At 39.9% G+C, this 11,304-nt stretch overlaps 1 protein-coding gene across 3 annotated transcripts; it reads right to left on the bottom strand.

Annotated features, from left to right (window-relative positions):
* Positions 1-1,830: 1,830 nt before the first annotated feature.
* On the bottom strand, positions 1,831-11,063 carry LOC307043099 (uncharacterized protein). 3 transcript variants are annotated; one of them, XM_079687340.1, is made up of 6 exons: positions 11,021-11,063; positions 7,804-7,862; positions 6,358-6,411; positions 5,563-6,189; positions 5,411-5,470; positions 1,831-4,947 (listed from the first exon to the last, which is right to left on the bottom strand). In XM_079687340.1, the coding sequence occupies exons 2-6, from the start codon at positions 7,820-7,822 to the stop codon at positions 2,264-2,266; spliced, it is 3,444 nt and encodes a 1,147-aa protein (XP_079543466.1). In that variant the 5' UTR covers positions 7,823-7,862; positions 11,021-11,063; the 3' UTR covers positions 1,831-2,263. The 3 variants fall into 3 exon arrangements, with proteins under 3 accessions (XP_079543466.1, XP_079543465.1, XP_079543467.1); XM_079687339.1 differs by lacking the exons at positions 7,804-7,862; positions 11,021-11,063 and adding an exon at positions 6,916-7,359; XM_079687341.1 differs by lacking the exons at positions 7,804-7,862; positions 11,021-11,063 and adding an exon at positions 6,779-7,040.
* Positions 11,064-11,304: the final 241 nt, after the last annotated feature.

The following is an 11,304-nucleotide window of genomic DNA, read 5'->3' as shown; positions in this document are numbered from 1 at the left end:
AAATGTATCACACAGTATGCAGAGACTCCTCAGTGCACACAAAAACATAACTTGGAGAAATAAATAAAAACGGATATGTGATTGAAAACCACCTCGAATATGTTGTGTTAATGTTATGACATGTTTTCTCATAAATGATGCGGTAAGCAGGAGGACAGAATTACGTCTAAACTGACGCCGTTTAGCATTTCTATAGGTTTTAGATACGAGAATGGTTTTATATACTATCACGTTTAATCGTGTTTTATGTTGTTCGCCAAGACTTGATAAGTCGCTCGTAAAACACAGGAGGCATGGAAACTAAGAACACCATGTGGTAAATTGTACAGCTGATAATCACAACACATATGACGGAGGGGGGGGGGGGGGGGGGGGTGGGGGGGGTGCGGGAATAGTGCGGAACTGCGAGCGCCTGTTACACACCCCCTTTAATTGACAATATTTATTTATATTTATTTTGCTCAAAACTTCTACCTTGAAAACTGTTCAGGTCTTTATATTTTAAAAGAAAATAATTGTTTCCTATTTATAAAATAATTGCATTTTTTATATATATATCTTTTTTTCTTGACTTTTGTAGTACTTGGCATTTATGTTACTCCCTCTTCTAATGTTCATTGTTCTGCACCAATACACCAAAGTCAATTCCTCTATGTAAAGAACTTAAACCAATAAACCAAGTTCTATGCTAATCAGTATCAGAATAGAACATCAGTACATGTCAATTACATTATGTAGCATACATATATATTAGTCACTGCTAGGGATTGGTATCGTTTGAAATTTATAGATTCCGATTCCGGTTCCGCTTATCGATTCCGGTTCTTATCGATTTCCCGTTTCGATTCCAAAATTGTAAAAGAAAGAGGTCAAACGTTTAGATAACAAAAATATCTTAATTCTTTTAAGCTTTAACTGACATTTTTACAAATAAAAAAATATACATGCAATACAAATGTATTGCAAAATAGCTGTGCTTTATTTTAACTGAGCTATGCCTTTGGCAAGCTATTAACAGGCATTACACAGTGCCTTGTCTTTTTCTTTTTTAGTGTAGTGGAACCTCACTTCAGAGCGTTTACCGCGATCCATCTTTGGTGTTATGAAGTGGCTGAGCTCGTGAACTGTCTACTGGAGGACGGGGGGAGCCTCGCTGCGGGGCTACTGTGGACCTCTGTCGCCTGTCAGCGCAACTTACATGATGCAGTTTAAAAAAATGAAGGGCGGTGCCGGCCGTCAGCGTACCGAGCCGGCCGTCAACGGCCCGCTGACGACCGGCCGTTCTGTGATTCTCCAGAACACACAGATGGCCAGTCCGCTATGTATTCCACCGGGTCACCGCGGCACACACGGACCCGCGGCGCAGACAGACCCGGTGGAATACAGGGTCTACTGCGTTTAGGAACCGTTAAGCAGAACCGAAATTGTGTATTTTGTATGGGTACCCGGTACCCGGCATTTTCTTATCGGTTCTCATCTGGAACCGAGTTTCGGTTCCCAACCCTAGTCACTGATATCTAAAAGTGGAAGAAGTACTACATTGTACGTAAGAGTAGTAATAGCGCAGGGTAAAATACTCAGTCAGGTGAAATTCCTTGAATGAAAATCCTACTTCAGAACAAAAGTTACTTAAAGTACTCCAGAAAGCACAATGGCCCATTTCAGAATTATATTGTATGATTACAGTTATTGGTCCATTACTGGGAAACCTCCATCAGTTGAGGAAGTGTATGTGCTTTGATCCAAAGCTTTACATTGTAACTAAATATTATCCAATATAAAAATAAATCTAAATAAATAGATATTTGCAAAGAAATAACATGTAAACCATGACATTTGAATTATATATTTATTAAAGCAACAATGAGGCAAAACACATTGTAAAACAAAAAGGACTGATAGTTATGATAATGACAGGAACAGGAAGCAGATGCTAACTCTCACTGCAGAGACAAACAGCATCAGGCTGATCATTGAACAGGAATCCCAACACATCAAGAACACGCTGCTCACAGACAGGGCGCCCTCTAGTGGCAGCACATGCTCTGAATATTGTAAGATATATTTCTAAAGAAAAGAAAAGATGGCACAAACCACTTTAGTGCGGTTAAGTATAGTGGCCGTGAAAAGCTAAAAGCTGATATTTTGAGGATATCTGGGTTATTAAGAATTAGACAGTTTGTAATTAGCGATTTATTTAATTAACACAAGTCAATGAACTTCAGAAACATGAACACACTAATGCTGCGTTGATGATCATGAGTCAGGTGATGATACACCGTGATTTGTCGTCGTATTTTTTGTTTAGTTCTTCTACTTCTTTTTCATGTTTTGCCCACATTTCTTTGATATCATTTGCAAGACTCTCTTTTGACTTTTGCAATTGTGTTTCAGTTGTCTCCATGCTCTGTAATTTTTCTTCAAGGTTTTTTTCTTTGTGTCTGTAAAGATCCTGTAGCAGTTTGGACTGTTGCTCTTGTAATTCATGATCTTTCTTCAGATCCTCTATTTCCTTCTTGTGTTTCTCCGCCAAGGCGGCAGAGTCCTTTTCGTATTCCAGTTTGAACTCGTTGAATTCTTCAGCTTGTTTTCTGGCCTCCTCTTCATATTTCTTCTTCATCTCCTCTTTTTCTTTCTCATATTTTCCCTGTAATTCCTGTATCTCCTTCTCCTTCTGTTCACTTCTCTTTAGATCTTCTTCTTTTCTTTTCTGTTCAAGTTTCTCTCTTTCCTGATCGTATTCTTTTTGCAGCTTCTGAATTCTTGTTTGCTCGTCTTGTCGTCTCTTTCCATTTTCTTGACGTTGTTTGTTCCACCATTCTTCTCTCTCCTTCTCCCAGTCTTCTTTTTGATTTCTCATCTCTTCTTTTTTGTCCTCTAACTCTCCTTCAAGTTTTTCCTCCCATTCCTTTTTTGTATTTTCATCCTGCCTTTTCTTCTCCTTGTCCTCTTTTCTTCTCTGTTCCTCTTCCCTCCTTCTCTCCTCTCGTTCCTTGTGGATTTGTTCGTCCATCTCTTGAAGCTGTTTGGCTCTCTTCTGCTCAATGTCATCTCTCTCCTGTTCCGTTCTTCTCTTCACTTCTTCCATTTCCTCCTCATGTTTCCTTTGCAGCTCCTCCCTCTCTCTCTGCATTTCTTCTTCCTTCTCCTTCAGGATCTTCTCCACTTCCTTCTCTATGGCCGCCTCGGCCTCTTGGAACATCTCTGAGGTGTAGCAGCTGCCGCCATTTTCTTTCAGCATTTTGTTGGACTTCTCCATCAGCTCACTGACTTGCATGCGGTTTGTCTGATCTCTGTTATTGAAGACCTGGTATCTCCCTCCACAGTCATTTATCAGTTTTTTCAAAAAGTCACTGGATCGTTCTATGAAACTCTCAATCGTTTCGCCACCCAGATCGTCTCCTCTGGTGAATATGATGATGATGAAATCTCCAGATTTCTTGCCAAAACATTTCTTGATCAGTTCCACAGAGTCTTTTTCCTCTTGTGTAATTCGGCCGATCGTCAGCACCAGTAAGAACACATGAGGTCCAGGAGACATCATGCTGATGCATTTCACAAGCTCCTCTTGAACATCATCCTTGGACAGTGTCGTGTCAAACAGGCCGGGGGTGTCCACCACAGCGACAGGTCGTCCATCAATCTCTCCTGTTGCTTTTTTGCAAAACTTGGTCACTGAATCTGTGCTTGAAATCGATGTAAAAGGTTCTTTTCCCAATACATTGTTTCCAGTTGCACTTTTTCCATTGCCAGTCTTCCCAATCAGCACCATCCTGAGACACTCTCTGGTCTGACTTTCTTCAACATCTCCCTCCTGACTTTTCTTTTTAACGTCCTGCAGTTCAGCTTTAAGTTCTACCACCTTCTCCATCTGAGCCTTGGTGAACATGTCCTTTGTGAAGCACCTGGATCCTCTGACTCTGGTCTCTCCCACAGCATCCAACAGCTCTGAGATCTGCTGCTGATCTGTGATGTTGAGAACAACATGTCTTCCTCCACATCTCTGACGCAGCTCCTTGATGTCCGTGTTCTCCTTTAGAAAGCTAACAACAGCTGGAGCTGTAGGATCTGACTCCATAGTGAACAGAATCAAGCTGAAGTCGTTGACTCGAGGGCTGAATGTGTTCTGGATGGTCTCTAACTCTCCCTTGTCTTCATCAGTGAGGGGACCCACAGGTAGGACCAGGATAAAGGCATGGACGCCCTCAGGATCACAGAGGGAGACACACCTGAATGATTCCTCCATCACTTCCTGCTGAGGTTTTCCACACAAAGCAGGCAGCTCCACCAGGGCAACCCGGCGTCCACACACCTCTCCCTGATGTTTAACACACTCTGAGGAGTTGGAGACTGAAGGAAACTCTGTCTGACCTAAAATGGCCTTGGCTGCTGAAGTCTTCCCTGCTCCTCTCCTCCCACACAGAACCAGGTTCAAAGCTGCTTTGATGTCTTCAGAGAAGGTGAGGAACGTTCCTTTGTTTCCATCAACTATCTTCTCAATCTTCTCCATCAATGAATCACGGCTCTGTTCACCCATGTTGTAGAGTCTTCCTCCACAGGCTTCAAGCAGCTGACTCACGATGTGGGACTTCTCTTCTCTTTGATTCTCTTTGTGTGTCATGATGACCATTGAGTGTTTAAAAGCTTCTGGACCAAACAGACTCAGGATGAACGTCAGTGTTTGTCTGTTCTCTTCAGTGAAATCAGAAGGATTCACTAACAGCAGAAGGACATTGGGTCCAGGAGGACAAAGACTCACACAGCTCTTCACCTCTCTTCTCATGCTCTCTTCACGAAGACTGAACATGTCTGCAGTTTTCAGAACTGTGAATTGTTTTCCTTTCCACTTTCCATGGGTTGTCCCACCTCTGCCCTCGGTTATAAAGTTACAGATTATTTTCTTTTTGTCTCCACTTTTTCCCAACAGCACGATTGTGAATGCAGATGCTGTAACACAGATAGAAGAATCAAATTACATTAACTCATTAACATAATTAAAATACACTTCACTTACATGAAGATATCTCCAACCATTTCCTGGATGAGCCAGAGTTCTGGTTTAGCCGCTGCAGCCAATTTATGAAAACGGGTTTTACAAAAACTCAGTATACCCTCTGGAGGAAACAGCAGGTAACTCATATTTATTGTGGATTATTTAAATGAATTTTAGTGTTTCTTTCCTTTTGGGGCTGGAAAAATAAATATACTTATTCATTTCCTCAGCAAAATATGATGATTTGATTGTATCACTATAACTATCAACTATAGATGATGTCAAAGTAGCGACACAACAATTTGATTGGTTTAAATGTGTGTTTCTGTTTAGTGCATCTTTGCTGATGTCGGATTTGTTAATCCGGTAGAAAGGATGCTACAAATACATAAATAGCACTGGGACGAATTTACTTACTGTCAGTCACAGGGTTTGACCGTTGGAATGGTGCAGTGATTGTGTTAACCGCACGCAGCCCTGTGAACGGGAACATCATTAATTTGCAGCTTAATATTCAAATGATATCACGTCTGGTTTAAATGAACAACATGTCTTTGTTCTTCACATACCAGCAGCTTTAATAGCTTCAGTGAGGGGATGCCATATTTCCTTTGGTTTTTGACTTTGATGATCACCAGGTAAAGTAGATGTGGCGTCCTCAAACACTTCACAGCTCACAGGCTCTCCATAGTTCTCCTTTGCAGTTTGACCCAAACGTGTTAACAGCTCTGGAAGTTGAAGGTTCTTCCACTTCAAGTATCTACATTTTTTGATCATGTCTTGTAATGGGGGTTGTTCCATTAAACCTGAACCCTCCTCTCTGGATGGTGATATCAGCATCAGTGAATGATCAAAGGACTGATCACTGAAGCGTTCCAGGACTCTGCAGAGTCTCTGTTTGTGTTCCTCAGTGAAGCCTTCAGGCTGTAGAACCAGCAGGAACACATGAGGTCCAGGATCAGAGAGCCTCACACACTCTTTCAGATGTTCTGTCAGTTTGTGTTCAGAGATGTTGTCGTGCAGCAGATCTGGAGTGTTGATCACAACTACTTTGTTCCCCTCCCGCTCTCCACTGGCTCTCTGACAGTGGTCCCATTCTTCCTCAGTGTTGAAAACAGTCACTCCCAGTATGAAGTTCCCCACTGAACTCCTCTCGAACCAGCTGTTCCCCAGCAGAACAACCCTCAGCTCAGACACTGTGAGAAACAAAGAATTAGAAATGTTGACCATATGCAGACTTCCATGTATTCATGTATAGTTTCTTTGCTGTTTAACCTAAGGGTTGCTAACAGCAGGTTTTACCTACAAAATACTGAACACTCAGGTGTTCTTAAAGCAGAGTAACACAGCTCAGTTTTACTCACTGTCAGGTGGCAGCCAATTAAGGCTGCTCCGGCGCTTTAGAGGATATGGATGATCTGTTATTGGAAAGAGACAGAATTTGATGATTTATTACATGTAATTTAAAATAGACAGTACAGTGGTCTACAATCTTGAACAAGATAGGAAACAGACACCCAGACCTACCAGAACACAACGTCAACAAAAAAAGAGAAGAAACCCAGAAAGTGAACCTAGGACAGCCAAGCAGCCACGATGCATTTCTTTAGGTCACATATTTACACCTTTTCAGGTTTATTTAGATATTCTTGAGACTACTAGAATATTTGAACATGCTGTAATGTTCAAAAAATCCTTTATTCTTTTCAAACTGCCTTCTTAGAATAGCTGTTTTCAGCCTCTATGAATCTGCTAAGGGGTTTGGTTAATAAAAACGTATTTTACCTACAAAATACTGAACAAGAAGGTTGTGGGTTAGATCCCAGCCGTGCAGTCAAGATGTCAATGGATCGGGGCAAGATACTTAACCCTGAGTAGCTCCCGGTGGCATGTGTAAAGGCCCAGATACACCGGCCAGTCACCTGAGAAGTCGCCGACGCCGACACCGACTGTTGCGTCACCGGACTCTCCTGCGTATTTGCCGACTTCACACACTGGAACACACCGCAAATCTGAGCCGAGCACGTATGAACTGCGTATGCGTGAGTGGCAATAACTCTCCTTACCAGCAGGCGGCGGTAGTGTGTATTCATCATTCAAAAGAGGCAACAACCGGAAGACAGAGAAGAAGAACAGACTCCGTGATATAAACAAACAACAAATAGCGTTTTTCTTTCCATTTTCACTCTCGTCCATTGAAAACATGAACGAACAGGAGCTCTATAAACCGATGAGGTGAAATAGCCGTCCGTGTGTGTTCCATCTTCCATTTTACATCATTTGTTTACCTCCCTCACTTCCGTTAACGCTTCTCATGCACTGATTCGCTAGCTGAACAGCCAATCAGTGTTATCCCTTTGTCCGACTTCCGGTGGTGTTCCCGACGCCGATTCAACAAGGCGTCAGGTCGGCAGAAAAGACCCAACGGTGCGGCGCACACCGCTCCGAATAAGGCGTGCCCACGCTCATGTTCGGCCTGACTCCCATTTACTGCCGATTTCGGGCCGGTGTATCTGGGCCTTTAGTTTCCCAGAGAAAGTGGCACTGCTCTGGATGAATTAGGTGTGATGAATAGGTGAAGACTTGTAAAGCACTTGAAGGGTCCTAAATGCCTGATAAAGCGCTGTATACATTAAGTACAGTCCATTTACCCTTCAACCAGACAGCTAAGTAGCTGTGATGCATTTCTTTATTACATAATATTTATTTGTATTTAATTACAGAATATATTTTTGGGGTGACACCTCTAATATATATTCATGGACAGAAACAGTCTTGAATCCAGAGTGGACATATCTGACTGGACTCACCTGATTCTGCAGTCGCCATACTGTGCTCTTCTGAAAAAAGCTTTCCTGAAGACGAGAAGCTAAAGGAAGAAGAATTACACTTTAAATAATCTGACTTACTCACTCCAAAACGTGATAACAAAGAAAACTGGCTCATTTCAGAACTGACTGTAGCTCTACACGCACACACACACACACACACACACACACACACACACACACACACACACACACACACACACACACACACACACACACACACACACACACACACACACACACACACACACACACACACACACACACACACACACACACACACACACACACACACACACGGTATGTGAAACTCAATGAGGAGCCAGCAGATCTGGTGAGAGTTTGTGGTGAATATAATAATTGTTGACCTTTGATTTTTTTTGTTGGGCTTCAAAATATATATTTATTGAAACACCACACAGTATATAGCCATAATTATGAACAGCCCTGTTTTTTGTTTATTATCTAGACTACACTGAAAAGATAGAGGGCTTTTAAAGCAGCATTTATACTGGACTTCCACCGATGCAACTGTCTTGCACTTCCTTTGTTCCTGCTTTTTGCTGTATTTATCTGCATGTTTCAGAAGTGTGTGTTTTTCCTTGGTTCTTGTGTTCCCAAAATTACCACTTGCATCAAAGTGCGATGTCAGATTTAACTTCAAAATTTCAACTAATTGAGCTGCTACAAAATGTCAGTTTTCCCCCTATATTAAAATGTGTATTATACATTCCTTACTGCAAATGTGGTGAGGCCGTGCCATTGCTTTCTTGTATTAAAGTGCCCTTTCATACATTCAGCACATTCCTATCTTAATAATGGATTTGCATGAACATTTATTTTATTCTGCTAGTATTTGGCCTTTTTAGTTAATTCTTCACTGTGAAATATAATGGTTATAAAATAAGCATTTTTTGCCATTTGGCACAATGAACTTTAATTTTTCAGGAGAATCGTTTCCTTTAAGCTCCCTTGATTTGTTCACAATAATGTATATGCAACGCATTTCACATTTTAATAAAAAAAATTGTTTTATTTTTAATGTGTTTGTTAATTAGTTTAGGATGCATGATGGGAAAAGCCGAAAGCTATTATGGATGTTATGTCTGTTGTTAATATTGTTTTATTCTTAAAAAAACACATTAATGTTGTTCAAATGAATGTTTTTGTTTTTATTGATTATCTATTTAAAAAATGTATTGATAAATGCTGTAGATAAGAGATTAGGATGGATCGTGTACATAAAAGATATCTCTGCACAGAAATAATCTAATGTGGTATATTGTGGGATATGTTTGGTGTGTATGGGACAGATTATATAACAACCCTAATCATTGAAAGCATCCGTGCTCAGAAACGCACACGTTAACTGTTCATCTGTGGAATGTTCTCATTATGGGAATCCTTGCACCTGCTCGGTGAGGAAGGGATTTGGCAGATAAAGATAGCATGGTCAAAACACTGAACTTTGTTGGATCTTCAGCAAACTTCATTCTAATGGAACTCTTTTGACTATTTAGGTTAAATAAGTGTTAACATAGTGATGTTAAGATCTCAAAGACATCCGGCCCAACTTTAGAGGTTTCTCCACAACAATATGCAGGTTGTTTTTACCTTAATAGTGTAAGAATAGCCTGAGCAGGCTAGGTAGATTAAACAGAACACTATAGCATGTAGTTTAAACAAAACATGCATGTTGCTTTAACAGGTACGAATTAAATATACTGACCATATTCAAAGCCTAAAATGAACATTTAAAAGTAATGTTGATTAAACATAGGGTAAGGAAATATTCAAATGAACATAAAAATCTAATGTTTCCTTGAAATAAAATAATTGTGGGTATTTAACATAATTGAATAGTTTTAAGTGGAAATTCAAATCATGTGAATCCAACAGCCTTTTTTTCCGTGTGTGCTCCCTCTGTCAGGTGGACACAGCTTATTAACAATACAACTAAGTCAATTAAAAACTATAAGCACTTATATAACATCACTGATAACATCACATAATACAATTCCAATTTTATAAACATTGAATACTTTCCGCCAGTATAACTCAAAACTTACACTGATCCCCATAAACCACATGGACACACACCGCTGTAGGGTTGCCATGGCAGCAACACCAGTTCTAAACAGGTGTGTATGAACTGCACAACAGATATTTGAAAACTAAGATCTCAAAAACACAATTTAAAAAGGAAATGGTCATCTGACATCGAGCTGACAAACAAAGGAAACATCTCCAAAGCTGTTATATATATTTTTATAACATAAAGACCGCATGTTAATAATATGATTATTAGTATCTTTATATCACTGTTTTATTCCAATGTACATTATCTTTTTAAATAGTTGTTACACTGTTTATTCTATTTCACATGTTCAGTACATGATTTAATTATTCCAGAACTGTACTTGAACCATTGTGTCACTAACATCTTTTTTTGCACCGCTAACCTTCCTTATTTTTATTATTTATTTACTTAGCATGTTTAAAATAAAAGATAGCCTATGTAACATGTAAAGTGTAAGGCGTAAGCTAAAGCTCTTGATACAGATATGACATGTCTTTTCCTTGTTCAAAGTACTGAAGCTCTACTCTGTGAAAGAACATGTCCGCCTGCTCGTTTCCTGATATCTCAAATGGCGCCTCTGCACTTTTAGAGATTAGACAATGAGTGGAAACAAGAGCCCCTTCCGGTTCAGACTGAAACACAGAACATGTTTTCTGGGTGTCGGCTGTTTCTGCTTCAGAAAGCCCGTAGAGGTGACTGGTCATAACTTTCATAAGTGAACACACTGAGTACACGCTGCTGCAGAACTTTATCACATTATTACAGTAGGCCTAAATCTACATTGTTCCCACATAGATGAAAGTAAAGATGACTGGTCATAACTTCAGTTGCACACTAACACGCTGTTCCGGTAGTCTACATATTGTATACGGTAAAACGACATTATTATTAACATTATATTGTTCTATAAGATAAGATAAGACTTTATTTATCCCGAAGGAAATTGTTGTGCCAGTAACAAAATACAATAAACACAATAAACACAGCAGCAAAAAGAGCAATTAAACATCCACAGACAACATAAAAAGTAGAAACATAGAAAGTCACACAATCAATGCAATTATTATTAGCAGACTACATTTACAATCCTGGTGTAGTCATTTGACCTATTTTACTTACTTTTTGATTTTGTCTAAGGTGACTGACCTGCATGAAGTCTTGCTTCGGCTCTGCTGCGAAAGGGAAAGTAAAAAAACTGGTCTGCTCGACGACACTTAGAAAAAGCGAAAGTGTAATTGTGTAATACGTAGCAGTTTGATTTAGTGTCTTCTTTACCATTAGTGGTTAACTACAACATCCTTGAAGCTTAGCTGTTTAAAACATGTCGATATGTAGGCCTATGTTTATTGGGCTTTATGTTGAATATTTAAAATATAAGATAAACATTACAAAATGTATATTAC

This window comes from Notothenia rossii (assembly GCF_949606895.1).
Source record: "Notothenia rossii genome assembly, chromosome: 6".
NCBI classification, from domain to species: domain Eukaryota; kingdom Metazoa; phylum Chordata; class Actinopteri; order Perciformes; family Nototheniidae; genus Notothenia; species Notothenia rossii.
The sequence above is the reverse complement of the archived record's forward strand: the minus strand, read 5'-3'. Positions and strand labels throughout refer to the sequence as shown.

What these genes read in the sequence shown, in the direction of transcription:
- LOC307043099 (XM_079687339.1), bottom strand. Translation starts at nt 7,198, where the DNA reads ATGTTTTCAATGGACGAGAGTGAAAATGGAAAGAAAAACGCTATTTGT. An exon ending in TAATTGGCTGCCACCTGACA is followed by an intron (nt 6,190 to 6,357) that starts GTGAGTAAAACT and finishes TGTTTCTCACAG; the next exon opens with TGTCTGAGCTGAGGGTTGTT. An exon ending in GTCAAACCCTGTGACTGACA is followed by an intron (nt 4,948 to 5,410) that starts GTAAGTAAATTC and finishes TCTGTGTTACAG; the next exon opens with CATCTGCATTCACAATCGTG.